Source organism: Salmo salar, chromosome ssa18 (genome assembly GCF_905237065.1).
Source record: "Salmo salar chromosome ssa18, Ssal_v3.1, whole genome shotgun sequence".
Classification (NCBI taxonomy): domain Eukaryota; kingdom Metazoa; phylum Chordata; class Actinopteri; order Salmoniformes; family Salmonidae; genus Salmo; species Salmo salar.
In genome coordinates, this window is record NC_059459.1 from 3904450 (window position 1) to 3924262 (window position 19813).

The 19813-nt window shown below is 42.2% G+C and overlaps 2 protein-coding genes across 2 annotated transcripts; both read right to left on the reverse strand.

Moving 5' to 3' along the window:
• Positions 1 to 2263: 2263 nt before the first annotated feature.
• habp2 (hyaluronan binding protein 2) lies at positions 2264 to 14624 on the reverse strand. The gene is made up of 13 exons (XM_014154412.2): positions 14398 to 14624; positions 13949 to 14045; positions 13660 to 13743; positions 12187 to 12297; positions 11884 to 12000; positions 11595 to 11705; positions 11223 to 11400; positions 8042 to 8139; positions 7491 to 7920; positions 3974 to 4116; positions 3374 to 3508; positions 2935 to 3080; positions 2264 to 2741 (listed from the first exon to the last, which is right to left on the reverse strand). Exons 1-13 carry the CDS (start codon positions 14455 to 14457, stop codon positions 2580 to 2582), a joined length of 1872 nt encoding a protein of 623 aa, XP_014009887.1. The 5' UTR covers positions 14458 to 14624; the 3' UTR covers positions 2264 to 2579.
• A 646-nt stretch (positions 14625 to 15270) lies between these two features.
• Positions 15271 to 19558, reverse strand: LOC106576887 (probable E3 ubiquitin-protein ligase TRIML1). The gene is made up of 4 exons (XM_014154415.2): positions 19283 to 19558; positions 19129 to 19148; positions 18803 to 18945; positions 15271 to 15860 (listed from the first exon to the last, which is right to left on the reverse strand). Exons 1-4 carry the CDS (start codon positions 19556 to 19558, stop codon positions 15271 to 15273), a joined length of 1029 nt encoding a protein of 342 aa, XP_014009890.2.
• Between the last annotated feature and the right edge of the window lie 255 nt (positions 19559 to 19813).

Sequence of the window (19813 nt, forward strand, 5' to 3'; positions counted from 1 at the left end):
TAGTAAACAGAAATAACTTACATAAGTATTCAGACCCTTTGCTATGAGACACAAAATTGAGCTCAGTTGCATCCGGTTTCCATTGATCATCCTTGAGATGTTTCTATAGCTTGATTGGAGTCTACCTGCGGTAAATTCAATTGATTGGACGTGATTTGGAAAAGCACACACCTGTCTATATATGGTCCCACAGTTGACAGTACATGTCAGAGCAAAAACCAAGCTATGAGGTCAAAGGAATCATCCGTAGAGCCCCAAGACAGGATTGTGTCGAGGCACAGATCTGGGGAATGGTACTAAAACATTTCTGCAGCATTGAAGGTTCCCAAGAACACAGTGGTCTCCATTCTGTGTTCTTAAATTCTTAAATGGAAAATGTTTGGAACCACCAAGACTCATCCTTGAGCTGGCTGCACAGCCAAACTGAGCAATCGGTGGAGAAGCGCCTCGGTCAGGGAGGTGACCAAGAACCCGATGTTACTCTGACAGAGCTCCAGGGTTCCTCTGTGGTGATGGGATAACCTTCCAGAAGGACAACCATCTCTGCAGCACTCCACCAATCAGGCCTTTATGGTAGAGTGGCCAGATGGAAGCCACTCCTCAGTAAAACGTACATGACAGCCCGCTTGGAGTTTGCCAAAAGGCACCTAAAGGACTCTCAGACCATAAGAAACAAGATTCTCTGGTCTGATGAAACCAAGATTGAACTACTTGGCCTGAATGCTAAGCGTCACGTCTGGAGGAAACCTGGCACCATCCAAAGGTGAAGCATGGTGGTGGCAGCATCATGTTGTTGGGATGTTTTTCAGTGGCAGGGACTGGGAGACTAGTCAGGATCGAGGGAAAGATAAACGTAGCAAAGTACAGAGAGATCCTTGATGAAAACCTGCTCCAGAGTGCTCAGGACCTCAGACTGGGGGGCGAAGGTTCACCTTCCAACAGGACAACAACCCTAAGCACACAGCCAAGACAATGCAGGAGTGGCTTCGGGACAAGTCTGGAGAGACCTGAAAATAGCTGTGCAGAGACACTCCCCATCCAACCTGACAGAGCTTGAGAGGATCTGCAGAGAAGAATGGGAGAAACTTCCCAAATCAGGTGTGCCTAGTTTGTAGCTTCATTCCCAAGAAGATTCGAGGCTGTAATCGCTGCCAAAGGAGCTTCAACAAAGCATTGAATAAAGGGTCTGAATATTTATTTAAATGTGATAGCAGTTTTTTTTTATACATTGGCAAACATTTCTTAAAATATGTTTTTGTGTAGTCCTTATGGGGTTTTGTGTCTAGATTGATGAGGGGAAAAAACGATTTAATCCATTTTAGAATAAGGCTGTCACGTAACAAAATGTAGAAAAAGTCAAGGGGTCTGAATACTTTCCAAATGCACTTTCCAAATGCACTGGGTCTGAATACTTTCCAAATGCACTAATCTAACCTTTTATCCGATACTTTTTAATCGAAAAACCTCAAGTGATTGAACAGACATGGATTTTGTCATTGTGTCCCCACCATAGGGACCTGGACCTGCTGCCCATACAGGAAGTGGAGAGGGAGCTCTGTGGCCCTGAGAGGATGAGAACAGTGGAGAGAATGGTGGATGAGTTGTCTCAGGCTTTGACTCAGCCCTTTCCATGGATGTAGTCACGTTAGTACAAAACTTTACTCCTTATCATTGAAACCGACCTTCACATAGCAATTGTTTCTCTTGATGCTTTTTGTTTTGCTTGGTAAGAGAATCTGCATTAGGAATGAATGGTATGTGGTCATGTACTGTAGATGTTTTATGGTCGTACATGTATAACTTATATGCTGTCCATTCATCACCATCAATAAATAGTCCATATGTTTTCAATGCATTGCATATCCATGCAATGCATTGAATGCATTGCATTTTCTGTTTATATGTGGGCCTTTTCTAGATTTCTATTTCTATGTTTTGTTTTCTATGTTTTGGCCGGGTATGGTTTCCAATCAGAGGCAGGTGTCTATCGTTGTCTCTGATTGGAAGCCATACTTAGGCAGCCTGTTTTTCCTTTGGGTTTTGTGGGTAGTTGTTTTCCGTTTTGTCAGTGTACCTTACGGAACTGTTGGCTGTCGTTTAGTTATTTTGGTTTAAGTGTTGTCATTAATAAAGGAAATATGAGCACTTTACACGCTGCGCCTTGGTCCCCTTTCGACGACCCTTGTGACAACTACGTAGTTTTCTCTCATTATCACTACAAGTTTATCCAAGAATACCATTGTAAAAAATAATAGAAACAGTATTCAGAATCCCCATTTTTGCAGGAAGATCCATAGAGGGACGTTTAATGGTTTCGTTCTCTTACAGTCGTCAGTCATTTTATATCCTGGAATGACAGCATGTCAGCTATATTCAAAACATAAATCAATGATTACTCAGTAGCGGTCCAATTGAGAGACACCTATTTTAGCACTTGTTACCGTAGGGTTTTTGTGATAAACTACCGCTAGAAGACACTAAAGCACCATGTTGCATATGCATTGCGGAATTGTTCTGCCAATACCGTGCCGTGATCTAACTTTTTAGTGCCTGTAACTGTATGGACTGGCATAGCCCAGCTATGCTGCTTGTGTCTTTGACTTGATCCAGTCAAGGTAGTGAGAGACCCGTGCGTAGACCCCAGGCTTGTTCTTCAACCCACACTGGTCTCCCCAGCTCACAATACCGTAGATGAAATGGGAGCCCTCCTTGTTACACATCAGCGGCCCTCCAGAGTCACCCTGTCAGTCACACGGAGTGTTCATTAAACATTTTCAAACCATTCAAACACATGAAGTAATCTCAATCCAATCATAATTCAATCCCCCAAAACTATGCTTTATGTGATATCATACCATACTCAGTCAGAGTTAGTCTCAAAGCACCTCCCAAACACAGCATTGAGTCTCAATCCACCCCAATCAACTCACTGACCTGGCAGGAGTCCACTCCTCCCTGCAGGTAACCGGCACAAAACATGGTGTTGTCTATGGCGCTTCCATAGACTTTGCTGCTTGAGCAGCTCTCCTGGCTGATCAGCAGCACCTGGGCATCCAGTAGGTGGTTGGAGCCGTAGTCAGCTACGGGGGAGCAGAAGAGTGATAGTGAAGGGAAAATAATAGTTCACACACTGAGGACTTCTAGAAAGTAGAGAAAGAGAACAACAAGTACATAACGGATGATTACAAGCACACACAAAATACCCATGTAATATGATCAGATTCCATTTGATTGAATTCAGTTACATTTTGATATAACTCATGACTAGTGTACATGCACATGATATGAGTAATATTATTAAATAAATATGCTGTGGGCATGATGACAACATAGGTACATGAACATAAGGAAACGCAGTAGAGCCTGCTCTTACAGTCCTCAGTAGCGCCCCATCCAGAGATGGTGCACTCAGTCCCATCAGAGAATGGGCTATCAGGCAAGCAGGCTGCCTTCACAAACTGGCTCTCTCTGGCACAGCGGCCGTCTGTGGCTTTCAGCTTCAGCACCGCTTTGGGTCAGAAAGGAAATATATATTATGGTACATTGACTTTGCAGTCACTAAAATATAACAATCAGGGATGGAATTTCATTTCAATTTCAGAACTATTTTAATTGGGATTTCTTCACAGTTACAATGTAAGCAATGATTGAATCATATTGCACGTGATATTATACATTCAAATATAATATGGGAACATGTTTTTTTAAAGGAGGTAGAAATCTATACACCCATATAAAATACAAAGTATAAATAGGATCAATTTAATTTATATGCAGTCAATTATATTCAAAAAGTTGACTGAAATTCTTATTCCAATTGTTCCTTATTTGAATTTCCGGTTTTCTTCCTCAATTGACTGAATTGAAATGGAATTGATCCCAACCCCTAATAACAATAAACCATCCTTAAGGAAATCCTGACATGCAAACTACAGTAAACAGAGCTTTGAGAAAGAGCAAGTGCATATATCACCTATGTCATTGTAAACAGCTGTGGATGTCTCCTTGTAATTCTCATGCCTTGTGGCTTTCTCCACTGTGATCGTCTGCCCAATGGGCACATCCTTTCCTAGAGTCAGACTCCCAGCCACCACCTGCATCTGGTCCTTTGGATCACTGGTCCAACACAAACACAATGTAGGGTTGCAAAAATCACTTGCAGTGATCCGTGGGATTGATATACAGTGCATTCGGAAAGTATTCAGACCCCTTCACTTTTTTCACATTTTGTTACTTTACAGCCTTATTTTAAAATTGATTAAATTAATTTATTTCCTCAACAACCTACACACAATACCCCGTGAATAGTTTTCTTAAAATTATTTGCAAATTTATTTAAAATTGAAAACAGAAATACCTTATTTACATAAGTATTCCGAAAATTTGCTATGAGACTCAGAATTTAGCTCAAGTGCATCCTGTTTCCATTGATCATCCTTCAGATGTATCTACAACTTTATTGGAGTCCATCTGTGGTAAATCCAATTGACTGGACATGATTTGGAAAGGCGCACACCTGCCTATATAAGGTCACACAGTTGACAGTGCATGTCAGAGCAAAAACCAAGCCATGGATTTAAGGAATTGTCCGTAGATCTCAGAGACAGGATTGTGTCGAGGCACAGATCTGGGGAAGGGTACCAAAACATTTCTGCAGCATTGAAGGTCCCCAAGAACACAGTGGCCTCAATCATTCTAAAATGTAAGAAGTTTGGAACCACCAAGACTCCTCCTAGAGCTGGCTGCACGGCCAAACTGAGCAATCAGGGGAGAAGGGCCTAGGTCAGGGAGGTGACCAAGAACCCAATGGTCACTCTGACAGAGCTCCAGAGTTCCCCTGTGGAGATGGTAGAACCTTCCAGAAGGACAACCAAAAATGCTCATGACAGCCAGCTTGCAGTTTGCCAAGAGGCACCTAAAGAACTCTCAGACCATGAGAAACAAGATTCTCTGGTCTGATGAAACCAAGATTGAACTCTTTGGCCTGACAACCAAGCGTCACACTCATCCTCTGGCCAATATCACCCCTACGGTGAAGCATGGTGGTGGCAGCATCATTCTAAGGGGACGTTTTTCAGAGGCATGGACTGGGAGACTAATCAGGATTGAGGGAAAGATGAACGGAGCAAAGTACAGAGAGATCCTTGATGATAACCTGCTACAGAGTGTTCAGGACCTCAGACTGGGACGAAGGTTCACCTTCCAACAAGACAACGACCCTAAGCACACAGCCAAGAAAACGCAGGAGTGGCTTCGAGACAAGTCTCTGAATGTCCTTGAGTGCCCAGCCATATCCCGGACTTGTACCCTGTCGTACATCTCTGGAGAGACCTGAAAATAGCTGTGCAGCGACGTACAACCTGACAGTGCTTGAGAGGATCTGCAGAGAAGAATGGGAGAAACTCCCCAAATGTAGGTGTGCCAAGCTGATAGAGTCATACCCAAGAAGACTCGAGGCTGTAATCGATGCCAAAGGTGCTTTAACAAAGTACTGAGTAAATGGTGTGAATACTTATGTAAATGTGTTAGCAGTTTTTGCTTTGTCATTATGGGCTATTGGGTGTAGATTGATAAGGGAAAAATCTATTTCATCCCATTTTAGAATAAGGCTGTAATGTATACACTATGTCAGTGGTCTATATTGTATGGGTTCATGCGTTGGTCCTTATGGATGCATGTGTATATACAGTACCTTCAGAAAGTATTCACACCCCTGACGTGACTTATTCCACATTTTGTTGTGTTACAGCCTGCATCCCGAGTGGCGCAGTGGTCTAAGGCACTGCATCTCAGTCCAAAACGCATCACTGCAGTCCCTGGATTGAATGCAGGCTGCATCACATCCGGCTGTGATTGTGAGTCCCATAGGGTGGCACACAATTGGCTCAGTGTCGTCTAGGTTTAGCCGGGGTAGGCCGTCATTGTAAATAAGAACTTGTTCTTAACTGACTTTCCTAATTAAATGAAGGTAAAAAAAGTAAAATGGATTAAATTGAGATGTTGTGTCAATGGCCTACACACAATACCCCATCATGTAAAAGTGGAATTATGTTTTTAGAAATGTTTACAAATTAATAAAAAATTAAAAGCTGAAATGTCTTGAGTAAATAAGTATTCAACCCCTTTGTTATGGCAAGCCTAAATAAGTTCTGGAATAAAAATGTGCTTAACAAGTCACATAATAAGTTGCATGGACTCACTCTGTGTTTAATAATAGTGTTTAACAAGATTTTTGAATAACTACCTCATCTCTGTACCCCACACAAACAATTATCTATAAGGTCTCTCAGTCGAGAAGTGAATTTCAAACACAGATTCAACCACAAAGACCAGGGAGGTTTTCCAATGCCTTGCAAAGAAGGGCTGATGGGTTAAAAAAAAGCAGACATTAATATCCCTTTGAGCATGGTGCATATTAATTACACTTCGGATCATGTATAAATACACTCAGTCACTACAAAGATACAGGCGTCGCTCAGGGATTTCACTGAGGCCAATGGTGATGTTAAAATAGTTACAGAGTTTAATGTCTGTGATAGGAGAAGACTGAGGACGGATCAACAGCATCGTAGTTACTCCACAATACTAAACTAAATGACAGAATGAAAAGAAGGAAGCCTGTACAAAATAAAAATATTCAAAAACATGCATCCTGTTTGCAATAAGACACTAAAGTAAAACTGCAAAACAAAATGTGACAAAGAAATTAATTTTATGTTATGTATACAACATTTTATGTTCGGGACAAATCCAACACAACACATCACGAGAGTACCACTCTTCATATTTCCAAGCATTATGGTGGTTGCATCATGTTATGGCTATGCTTGTCATTGGCAAGGACTAGGGAGTTTTTTAGGATAAAAATAAATGGAATAGAGCTAACCACAGGAAAATTCCTAGAGGAAAACCTGATTCAGTCTGCTTTCCATCAGACACTTGGAGACAAATTCACCTTTCAGCAGGACAATAATCTAAAACACAAGGCCAAATACACACTGGAGTTGCTTACCAAGACGACATTGAATGTTCCTGTGTGGCCAATTTACAGTTTTGACTTAAATCGGCTTCAAAATCTATGGCAAGACTTAAAAATGTCTGTCTAGCAATGATCAACAACCAACTTGACAGAGCTTGAAGAATTAAAAAAGAATAATGTGCAAATATTGTACACTCCAGGTGTGCAAAACTCTTAGAGATTTACCCATTAAGACCCACAGCTGTAACCGCTGCCAAAGGTGATTCTAACATTTATTGACTCAGGGGTGTGAATACTTCTGTAAATTGAGGTTTTCTGTATTTCATTTTCAGTACATTTGCAAACATTTCAAAAAACATGTTTTCACTTTGTCATTATGGGGTATTGTGTGTAGATGGGTGATTTTTTTTGTTTTAATCAATTTTCAATTTAGGCTGTAACACAAGAAAATGTGGAATAAGTCAAGGTGTATGAATACTTTCTGAAGGCACTGTATTATAGTTATACTCACATGCAGTGGCCGGCAGTCAGAGCCCAGCAGCTATCGATGAGCACCGCTCCACAGATGTGCCTGTATGCCTGGCTGGAGCCCTTGGGTCGGACCTGCAGGGACAGCTGCCAGGGCTGGGCTCCAGGGACGGCCTTCAAGCCTCCGTAGATCCTGGTGATGGCCTTCTTCGGCTGGGGTTTTCCACAGGTGGTGAACTGCTTATCAGAGGTGGGGCTAGCTGTGGTCTGTCGTGGGGCTCCACTGGGCTTTGGTGCTGTAGGTTTCTCTGGACCTGCTGAGGGTTTGGCCGGTGTTGGTTTAGGCTTGGGTGTTGTAGTAGTAGTTGTAGTAGTGGGTTTGGGATGAGTAGTAGGCTTGGTAGTTGTAGGAGTTGCAGTAGTGGGCTTCGGACCAGTAGTAGGCTTGGGACCAGTATCTGTTGTGACCATGGCTGAAAGAATTCAATACAACTTTACTCGTGATTCTACATCTGCATTGCTTGCTGTTTGGGGTTTTAGGTTGGGTTTCTGTCCATATAGGCAGCTGTCAGAGATAATATATTTAAGGCTGACCTGTGGGCTTAGCACACGCCCTGACACCACAGTGATCCCACAGCAGCACCCGCCCTCTTCTTATGAAGCACCATGGCTGAGTGTCACCATCTGGGTTTCTGGACCAATCAATACACAACAGTAAACAACAAGTTAAGAGTATAAAGCAATATTTTTGAGTGTGAGAGAGATAAGTATACACTACCGTTCAAAAGTTTGGGGTCACTTAGAAATATCCTTGTTTTTGTAAGAAAAGCTATTTTTTGTCCATTAAAATAACATCAAATTGATCAGAAATACAGTGTAGACATTGTTAATGTTGTAAATGACTATTGTATCTGGAAACGGCAGATTTGTTATAGAATATCTACATATGCGTACAGAGACCCATTATCAGCAACCATCACTCCTGTATTCCAATGGCACGTTGTGTTAGCTAATCCAAGTTTATCATTTTAAAAGGCTAATTGATCATTAAAAAACTATTTTGCAATTATGTTAGCACAGCTGAAAACTATTGTGCTGATTTAAAGAAGCAATAAAACTGTTCTTTAGACAAGTTGAGTATCTGGAGCATCAGCATCAGTTTGTCTCTGTGAATGGTTTGTCCTCTGACAAATCAATTGTAAATTTCGGTGTTCCTCAAGGTTCTGTTTTAGGACCACTATTGTTTTCACTATATATTTTACCTCTTGGGGATGTCATTCGAAAACATAATGTTAAATTTCACTGCTATGCGGACGACACACAGCTGTACATTTCAATGAAACATGGTGAAGCCCCAAAATTGCCCTCGCTAGAAGCCTGTGTTTCAGACATAAAGAAGTGGATGGCTGCAAACTTTCTACTTTTAAACTCGGACAAAACAGAGATGCTTGTTCTAGGTCCCAAGAAACAAAGAGATCTTCTGTTGAATCTGACAATTAATCTGGATGGTTGTACAGTCGTCTCAAATAAAACTGTGAAGGACCTCGGCGTTACTCTGGACCCTGATCTCTCTTTTGAAGAACATATCAAGACTGTTTCAAGGACAGCTTTTTTCCATCTACGTAACATTGCAAAAATCAGAAACTTTCTGTCCAAAAATGATGCAGAAAAATTAATCCATGCTTTTGTTACTTCTAGGCTGGACTACTGCAATGCTCTACTTTCCGGCTACCCGGATAAAGAACAAAATAAACTTCAGTTAGTGCTAAATACGGCTGCTAGAATCCTGACTAGAACCAAAAAATTTGATCATATTACTCCAGTGCTAGCCTCCCTACACTGGCTTCCTGTTAAGGCAAGGGCTGATTTCAAGGTTTTACTGCTAACCTACAAAGCATTACATGGGCTTGCTCCTACCTATCTTTCCGATTTGGTCCTGCCGTACATACCTACACGTACGCTACCGTCACAAGACGCAGGCCTCCTAATTGTCCCTAGAATTTCTAAGCAAACGGCTGGAGGTAGGGCTTTCTCCTATAGAGCTCCATTTTTATGGAATGGTCTGCCTACCAATGTGAGAGACGCAGACTCAGTCTCAACCTTTAAGTCTTTACTGAAGACTTATCTCTTCAGTAGGTCCTATGATTAAGTATAGTCTGGCCCAGGAGTGTGAAGGTGAACGGAAAGGCTGGAGCAACGAACCGCCCTTGCTGTCTCTGCCTTGCCGGTTCCCTCTTTCCTGCCTCTAACCCTTTTACAGGGGCTGAGTCACTGGCTTACTGGTGTTCTTCCATGCCGTCCATGGGAGGGGTTCGTCACTTGAGTGGGTTGAGTCACTGACGTGGTCTTCCTGTCTGGGTTGGCGCCCCCCCCCCTTGGGTTGTGCCATGGCGGAGATCGTTGTGGGCTATACTCGGCCTTGTCTTAGGACGGTAAGTTGGTGGTTGGAGACATCCCTCTAGTGGTGTGGGGGCAGTGCTTTGGCAAAGTGGGTGGGGTTATATCCTGCCTGTTTGGCCCTGTCCGGGGGTATCATCGGATGGGGCCACAGTGTCTTCTGATCCCTCCTGTCTCAGCCTCCAGATTTTATGCTGCAGTAGTTTATGTGTCGGGGGGCTAGGGTCAGCCTGTTACATCTGGAGTATTTCTCTTGTCTTATCCGGTCTCCTGTGTGAATTTAAGTATGCTCTCTCTAATTCTCTCTTTCTGTCTTTCTCTCGGAGGACCTGAGCCCTAGGACCATGCCTCAGGACTACCTGGTATGATGACTCCTTGCTGTCCCCAGTCCACCTGGCCGTGCTGCTGCTCCAGTTTCAACTGTTCTGCCTGCGGCTATGGAACCCTGACCTGTTCACCGGACGTGCTTGTTGCACCCTCGACAACTACTATGATTATTATTATTTGACCATGCTGGTCATTTATGAACATTTTAACATTTTAACATCTTGACCATGTTCTGTTATAATATCCACCCTGCACAGCCAGAAGAGGACTGGCCACCCCTCATAGCCTGGTTCCTCTCTAGGTTTCTTCCTAGGTTTTTGGCCTTTCTAGGGAGTTTTTCCTAGGGAGTTTTTCCTAGCCACCGTGCTTCTTTCACATGCTTTGCTTGCTGTTTGGGGTTTTAGGCTGGGTTTCTGTACAGCACTTTGAGATATCAGCTGATGTACGAAGGGCTATATAAAAATAAATTTGATTGATTGATTGATTGATTGTGGGTTCCATTACAGGCTCAAAATGGCCAGAAACAAAGGCGTTCTTCTGAAACTCGTCAGTCTATTCTTGTTCTGAGAAATGAAGGCTATTCCATGTGAGAAATTACCAAGAAACTGAAGATCTTGTACAATGCTGTGCGTTACTCCCTTCACAGAACAGCGCAAACTGGCTCTAACCAGAATAGAAAGAGGAGTGGGAGGCCCCGGTGCACAACTGAGCAAGAGGACAAGTAGTTTGAGAAACAGACACATCACAAGTCCTCAACTGACAGCTTCATGAAATAGTACCAGCAAAACATTAGTCTCAACGTCAACAGTGAAGAGGGGACTCCGGGATGCTGGCCTTCTAGGCAGAGTTCCTCTGTCTAGTGTCTGTGTTCTTTTGCCCATCTTAATCTTTTCTTTTTATTGACCAGTCTGAGATATGGCCTTTTCTTTGCAACTCTGCCTAGAAGGCCAGCATCCCGGAGTCGCATACCATACTGATCTTATCTAAAAGGATAAACTGATCCTACATCATCACTCATACTCTGAGACTCTATGTGAATATGGGCCCAGACCTGCAGAAGTTATGAGGGCCTAGTCCATCGTCATCATCAAAGTCATTGAAGGGATCAGAGCCTTTCTCCAGGATGAAATGGGAGTTCCAGTAGAGACATTCCTCTCCATAATCTGTCTCACTCACGTTGCCGCGATATGACTCCCCGTCATCCTTGAGCTTGTAACAGTCATCTGGGCCTAGTCAAGATTATGACATTTACATCCAGTCAGAATATCAGGAACGGTTTGACCATTCATTTAAATTCTGTCAATTCAGTAAACTGAAATTCCAATTCCATTTTATTCAACAAATGTTGGTTTAGTTCCTGAAATGGATGTGAACCCAACTTTATTGACTGACTGAAGAGCTGGAATGTACTGTATTTATTTACCAACATTACAGAAACGTCCACTGAAGCCATCTGGGCAGAGGCAGTCAAAGTCCATGCCGTCCTTGACGCACACGCCTCCATTCTTACAGGGGTTAGGCTGACACACCGCAACTGGAAGAGAAATGTGATTACAGAAACATCCTGTTTAGCTAAAAATGACCAAGAAATTCCATAGTATACATTGCTATTTTCTCATATTACCCCAAAAATGAAATAGGATAATAATTTGATTAATTTGTGAGGACACTCATCATTCACTTCAGAGGCAAGAAGTCAGGAGGGCTCTCACGTGATTTGCAGTCTGGGGGCAGGAAGGGCTGCTTGCACTTGCACGTGTAGAAAGGTGGTTTAGAGGTCAACACACACTCACCACGACCACATGTGCCCCTCTTACACCTTTTGGGCCCTGTAAGAACAATTCAGATTCACATCAGTTTATTTCTCACTACATCTGACTGTATCCGCAAGGGAAATGTGGCATAATCTTTGTCGTAAATAATTTTGGTGTAAAAACTATTTAATATCTACTACACAAGCAAGGACTAAAGTACAAAGCTTTTTCAATTTATGTAGTCTCTTTTCCCTTTCCTACCTTTCTGGCACTTCTTGCCCTTGAATGGCTTGGGGCAGTCACATTTGAACCTTCTCTTTCCCTTCTCCTCACACACACCGTCATTGAGGCAAGGGTTTGGGTTGCATTGGCCTGCAATATGAACAAGACAATGGGAGGAGGGAAGACTTTTACATGAGCAGTTTCAAACAGTGATTGATTTAGACTCAGCATCGACTTTAGACTCAGTCAGTATAGACCTTAGCGTCTTCTTGTGTCCTCACAATTGTATGTCATATGAAATATCTACAGTGCAAAACTTTGTTGTTGTTTTGACAGTATTTTACAATAAAACTAACAGTAAAGTAACATATTAATTATTTACAGTTAATTGCTGTAAATGGCAATGCATTCTGGGGGATTCTAGGTGTAAACAGTAAATTATACTGTAAATCCCAAAGAAATGTTGGTTCAACAGTACATTACTGTAACTGCATAGTGATAGGATTGAGAGACATCAAGGTCTGAAGTGAACCAACCAAACAGGGTGTATACAAAATTTGTATGATTTACAAATTTAATTACACTGAATATTACAGTGTAATGAAAACATAACATTTTTACAGTATGGTAAATTTGTAGATTTATCAACAGTAAAATACTTTGAAGCATTATACTGCAGCATACTATAGATTATTGTGCATTGTGGGAAAATATTGTGGGCCGGGAAAGAATTGCTGTATTTTGAATGGTACTGTAATTCCACCCCACATAATACAGTACAGTAACATATTTTGTAGTACCAAAAATCCTTTGACCACTACTGGTTGCGTGGTATCGTTTTTCTGGCTCATGAACATATTCTGTAGCATGACTTGTAAGAGGCTACATTTGTGCCACCTTAACTGCTGTACCAATTTCACTGATGTGTGGTAGTAGTGCCCCAACAATTTAATGTGTATTGGTGGAAAGATCGGAGTGGCAGCAAGTCTCAAACCTTTAATGGTTGAGTATTTGACATGTCCTTTGGTCTGTTTTGCCATGTATTCACTACTAGTTTGGAAACCATGGTTTAGTCCTCTAGAAGTGCAATTGATAGAAAAGACCAAACAAGACTTCCAAACTAGCATTCATTGATATGCTGTAATATGTAAACACATTACCAATCGCATACAATTACGGTAAAATACTGTAAAATGCAAACCCCATCTCCTCTCAATGATTTTAATTTGTTCATTTATTCATTACAATTACGGTTAAAAGATTACAGTAATGCACTGTACAGCTGTTTGATGGTAACTTACAGGCAGCCAGTTGCCTGCAAGTTAGCATTAAAACAACAATATAAAATATCACAATATCAGTATTGGATACTGTAAAATACAGTACGGTAACATACTTTACCTTTTTTTACAGTAACCTTCAGTCAACTGGCTGCCTTTAAGTTACGGTAAAAACAGCAGGAAAGGTTTTACAATGTAGTGCATGTCATAAGACAATTTCTTCATATCTCACCATCCGGTTCTTGGAGTTCATAAAGCCAGTCAGGTTCATCACTATCGTCCTCACCTGGTTCATCTACGAGCTCAAAGAATGGGTCTAGAGCGGAGATACACTGTCAAATATTGTAGTGTTACATGGTCTAGCTCTCCCTCTCTCTCTTCCCCTCTCTCTCTCTATGTCTGTGTGTGTGTGCATGTGTGTGAAAGCATATTGTGAAAGCCTACACTATTGTGCATTATGAAAAAATAATATGAATAAATATGAATAATAATAATAATATATGACTAAATAATATGCTTACCCTTCAGAATATCCTCATGTCTTCTGTACTTTCTTTCAGGTTTTTTGTTGTGTTTTTCCTGTTTCGGATGTTTTCCATGCTTCTCTTGTTTACGTAACTGAATAAAAGATGTCATCATTCTTCTTTCAACCAAGTAACATTATGTACAGTAGTAGCATTTACTACATTTGTATTTTACCAGTGCAACAGTAGGCCTAATGCCAGCACTCATGCGTTATTTGCCAAACTGCAAAACTTGTAAACAATCATTTTATCTAGGAATTATATTGACAACACATCTTTTAGATTTTATTAAACACAGCAAAATAAACAATTAAACAACTGGAAAAATGTTGTAAGGGAGAGCAAACACATTCGACAGGCATCTACTCTAAACTTGCAACTGAGTCTATCACCCTTTTATTCCTGATATTTACTGCAAAAGAAAATCAAATGAGTAGAATACCTACTTGAACAGGTAGAATGAGCAATACAAGGAAGAGGCAGAAGAGAAGAGGCTTGGAGTTCATGATGGCAGTGATTGTGTGCGGCTAGAAGAGTAATGCTGTCAGATCACCCACATCATTTCCCAACCATTTGTGTGGGAAGACTAACCTTTGTATGTTCAGAGTGCTTTGGCATCTAGGTCTCTCACCGCACACTACTGTTCTATTGACTAAGGGGGTGTCAGTCAGAGTTTTTTTTTTCATTTAAAGAGAGCTTACCTTAAAACACATTTAATAAACAAACATACACATTATCTGCAACTGTAACGGTAAGTGACTCATCAATGCAGGCGACACTGAACTAGATTGTTTGTGAAAATATAGTTAGCACAAAGGACTAGTCATTTACTATTGAATATTACCATTGGAGCTCAGAGATCCTATTTACAAAGAGAGATTGTTTTTTGTTTGAGTATAGACTTTGGATTCACATCACATGTTAGCTGTGTAGGCTACTCTCCAGGGGCATGAAGTGTATGTTAGGCCAAATCTTCCTTCTGTGGCCCTGTCTGGTTTACAGCGCAGCGAAAAAATATATATATTTGATAGCTAAAACCACTAATACTTTTGTTAGAAAGATATGGACGTCTCTAAAACTGGAACCACAATAAATTTAAAAGGATCTTGCTCCTCCCCTTCTACTTCGAAACAGAACCTTAAATCCAGTCATTAATAGATTACAGAATGCATATTTAAGTACTTGTATAGATAAACAGCAACATGAGAAATTGTCAAATAACATCGCTGACTAAATGCTGATGATCCAATGATAAAGCCTTTAAAAGTCAGTAGGAGCATCATAAGCAGCAGAGTCAGCATTCCTGGGCATTCTGGAAATCACGAGGAGGAATCATTCTGGAAAGCACTAGGAGGTGGAGGTGCATTACAGATCACAATGGGTTTGGTGTTTGTACCATTGTGATCGTGACCTGAGCACAACGCCAGGTGGAGACAGTCCCTGAAAGTCCCTGCGCAGAACGAGAACAGAGGGGTCATACTGTCCGCCCCCAGGAAAGACACCAGGCCCGCTGGGAAACTACATAGGACCCCAATACGGCTGAAGTGTTTTGTGACAGGCAGCTGGTGGGGTACCCCACTGTGCCAGGCTGTGTACTCCCCATCAAAGAACTCTACGGCCCAGGAGTCAGAGCCGCGGCCCAGCCAGCAGTCCTCAGCACGGCCCTTGCGGGAGATGGTGGGGTAGGTGAGGCCCAGCTCCCAGTATGTCTTACCAGCCACGTCTATCTCCCAGTAGTGACGCCCAGAGCTGAAGCCCTGCAGGCTGATCACGTTGAGGGTGGTGTCAAAGCGGCCCGGGAGCTCTGGTAGTTCCTGCCAGGTATCTGTGTAGGTGGCACTGTCACCGCGCGGGGAGATGATCAGCTTAGGGTGCGCTGTCTCTGGGTCCAGGGAAACCTCTGTGGAATCTGGTGACAGATGTGTATTTTTACCAAGAGAAATGACTATATTTAAAAGAAAATATTCTCACTGGCTGGATGTGGCAAGCCATAACCGCTTTGTGCTGATAAAAAATTGAAATCACAGAGTTTTAGGTTTTAAAATCAAATCAGATTTTATTTGTCACATGCGCCGAATACAACGTGTGTAGACTTTACAGTGAAATGCTTGCTTACTAGCCCTTCCATCGATGCAGAGTTTAAAAATAATAATACAAAGAAAAATAGTAATACGAGGAATAAAATACACAAGAATGGATCTATATACAGGGAGTACCAGTACTAGATCAATGTGCAGGGTTACGAGGTATTTGAGGTAGATATGTACAGTGCCTTCGGAAAGTATTCAGACCCCTTGACTTTTTCCACATTTGTTGTGTTCCAGCCTGAATTGAAAATAGATTAAATTGAGATTTTGTGTCACTGGCCTACACACAATACCCCATTACAGTGAGGGAAAAAAGCATTTGATCCCCTGCTGATTTTGTACGTTTGCCCACTTACAAAGAAATGATCAGTGTATAATTTGAATGGTAGGTTTATTTGAACAGTGAGAGACAGAATAACAACAAAGAAATCCAGAAAAACGCATGTCAAAAATGTTATAAATTGATTTGCATTTTAATGAGGGAAATAAGTATTTGACCCCTCTGCAAAACATGACTTAGTACTTGGTGGCAAAACCCTTGTAGGCAATCACAGAGATCAGACGTTTCTTGTAGTTGGCCACCAGGTTTGCACACATCTCAGGAGGGATTTTGTCCCACTCCTCTTTGCAGATCTTCTCCAAGTCATTAAGATTTCGAGACTGACGTTTGGCAACTCGAACCTTCAGCTCCCTCCACAGATTTTCTATGGGATTAAGGTCTGGAGACTGGCTAGGCCACTCCAGGACCTTAATGTGCTTCTTCTTGAGCCACTCCTTTGTTGCCTTGGCCATGTGTTTTGAGTCAGTCATGCTGGAATACCCATCTACGACCCATTTTCAATGCCCTGGCTGAGGGAAGGAGGTTCTCACCCAAGATTTGACGGTACATGGCCCCGTCCATCGTCCCTTTGATGCGGTGAAGTTGTCCTGTCCCCTTAGCAGAAAAACACCCCTAAAGGATAATGTTTCCACCTCCGTGTTTGACGGTGGGGATGGTATTCTTGGGGTCATAGGCAGCATTCCTCCTCCTCCAAACACGACGAGTTGAGTTGATGCCAAAGAGCTCCATTTTGGTCTCATCTGACCACAACACTTTCACCCAGTTGTCCTCTGAATCATTCAGATGTTCATTGGCAAACTTCAGACGGGCATGTATATGTGCTTTCTTGAGCAGAGGGACATTGCGGGCGCTGCAGGATTTCAGTCCTTCACGGCGTAGTGTGTTACCAATTGTTTTCTTGGTGATTATGGTCCCAGCTGCCTTGAGATTATTGACAAGATCCTCCCGTGTAGTTCTGGGCTGATTCCTCACCGTTCTCATGATCATTGCAACTCCACGAGGTGAGATTTTGCATTGAGCCCCAGGCCGAGGGAGATTGACAGTTCAGACTGATCATTTCTTTGTCAGTGGGCAAACGTATAAAATGTGCAGGGGATCAAATACTTTTTTCCTTCACTGTATGTCAAAGTGGAATTATGTTTTTAGAAATTTTGAAAATTGAAAGCTGAAATGTCTTGAGTTAATAAGTATTCAACCCCTTTGTTAGGGAAAGCCTAAATAAGTTCTGGAGTAAACATTTGCTCAACAAGTCACATAATAAGTTCAATGGACTTACTCTGTGTGCAATAATAGTGTTTAACATGATTTTTGAATGACGACCTCATCTCTGTACCCCACACATGCACCTAATTATCTGCAAGGTCCCTCAGTCGAGCAGTGAATTTCAAACACAGTTTCAACCATAAAGACCAGGCTTTCCAATGCCTCGCAAAGAAGGGGAGCTAGTGAGAGCTCGGCCCCAGTGATGTACTGGGCTGTCCGCACCACCCTATGTAGCACTTGGCAGTGCACTTGACATACCAAGCTGTGATGCAGCCAGTCAAGACACTCTTGATGGTGCAGCTGTAGAACTTTTGGGGGATTTGAGGGCCCATGCCAAATCTTTTCAGCCTGTTATGCCCTCTTCTTTACTGTGCGAGTGTGTGTGGACCATGTTAAGTCCTTAGTGATGTGGACACCAAGGAACTTGAAGCTCTTGACCAGCCCTGTCAATGTGTATGGGGATGTGCTCTCCCATCTTTCTCCTGTAGTCCACGATCAGCTTCTTGGTCTTACTGACGTTGAGGGAGAGGTTGTGTTGGCACCACACTGCCAAGTCTCTTACATCCTCCCTGTAGGTTGTCTCATCACCTTCGGTGATCAGGCCTACCACTGTTGTATCATCAGAAAACTTGAAGATGGAGTCATGCGTGGCCAATCAGTTGTGGGTAAAAAGGGAGTACAGGAGGGGACTAAGCACACAACCCTGAGGGGACACCCTATTCAGGGTCAGCGTGGTGGAGGTGTTGTTGCCTACCCTTACCACCTGAGGGTGACCCTTCAGGAAATCCAGGATCCAGTTGCAGAGGGAGGTGTTCAGTTCCAAGTTCCCCAGCTTGGTGATGAGCTTGGAGGGAACTATGGTGTGGACGCTGAGCTGTATAACAGCATTCTAACATAGTTATTTCCCCTCTTGTCCAGGTGGGAGAGGGCAGTGTGAAGTACAATTGAGATTGCGTTTTTAGGTGCACAAACATGCTGCATGTTAATAAAATGGTTTACCCACACATATATTATAGATGTAACACATGTATGTATAATGAAATAACTCTGACAGACCTCTGGGTGTAAAAAAAGGACCTGCCTATCTCGTAATTGACATCACATCTTGAGAATGAAATCATTAAAAATGAAAAGACTTCATGGAATACTAAGGGAACTCACAGCTCTTGATGAGTCTCTTGGTGATGGGGGTCTGGGAACGTATGAGTAGGAGCATGTTGTTGGTGAGGCTGAGGATCTGGTCAGCTTTAGGCTCATCCAAGTTCACTTTGCTGGGATCTGACCTGTTCAGCAGATCTATCACTCTGGGTGAGAGAGGACAGACATCAATATTTACTGCAGGAGCCATCACATGAACAGTGACAGTTCATGATCAATAATGATGATTGAAAACATATTTGTCAATAAAATGTTTTCTTAAAAAAGATTTGTATCTGATTTGCATGTGGTATAAGAAACAAAACATGCATCTGGATTAAATGACATACCTGCCAACTATCTCAGTGTCCTGGAGAAGATGGGGAGGAAATAAAGATAGCGACAATGAATAGGCAGTTCACAATATGTACATATCATAGTTACATCCATCATCAATATCCATTGAATGAGTTCATGTTAAATAGAACTGAAGAGCCAAATCACCAGTGAATAAGGCAGTAGAATGTCCTTCTGGGCCAGCTCAGCTGTGAGCCTGGCCAGATCCTGCTCTATCTCCTGAAGGATGTTGCAGTTCTTCTCCATCAGGTCCTCCAGGGCTGTGACTGCAGCTCTCTCCTCCATCTCCAGGTGGGTTAGAGTCATCCCCAGGTCCTCATCCAGAACCCTCTGGATGTCCTCATACTTCTTCCTTATACTCTCCCTCATTGCTGATGACTTTTTCTGGTTGGGTGACACAGACTCAATCAGTGTGAAAGTCATTGCAACATATCCCATCTTAGAGCTTCATATGCTACCACGTTTTGAGAGTTTTTCAGCACAAATAGACACCATTGAAATATAGATATGAGATGTAACCACAGAAATATAAAGCAACACTTCATTTGAATGGATCCTTACAGTGTAATTACATGGATAATTACACTGTGACAAGCATTTAAGTTAATTGTAATAACTCACAGTTACACTGTAATATCAACAGGTCATCAATTGCATTCTGTAATTACGGAGGTTTAA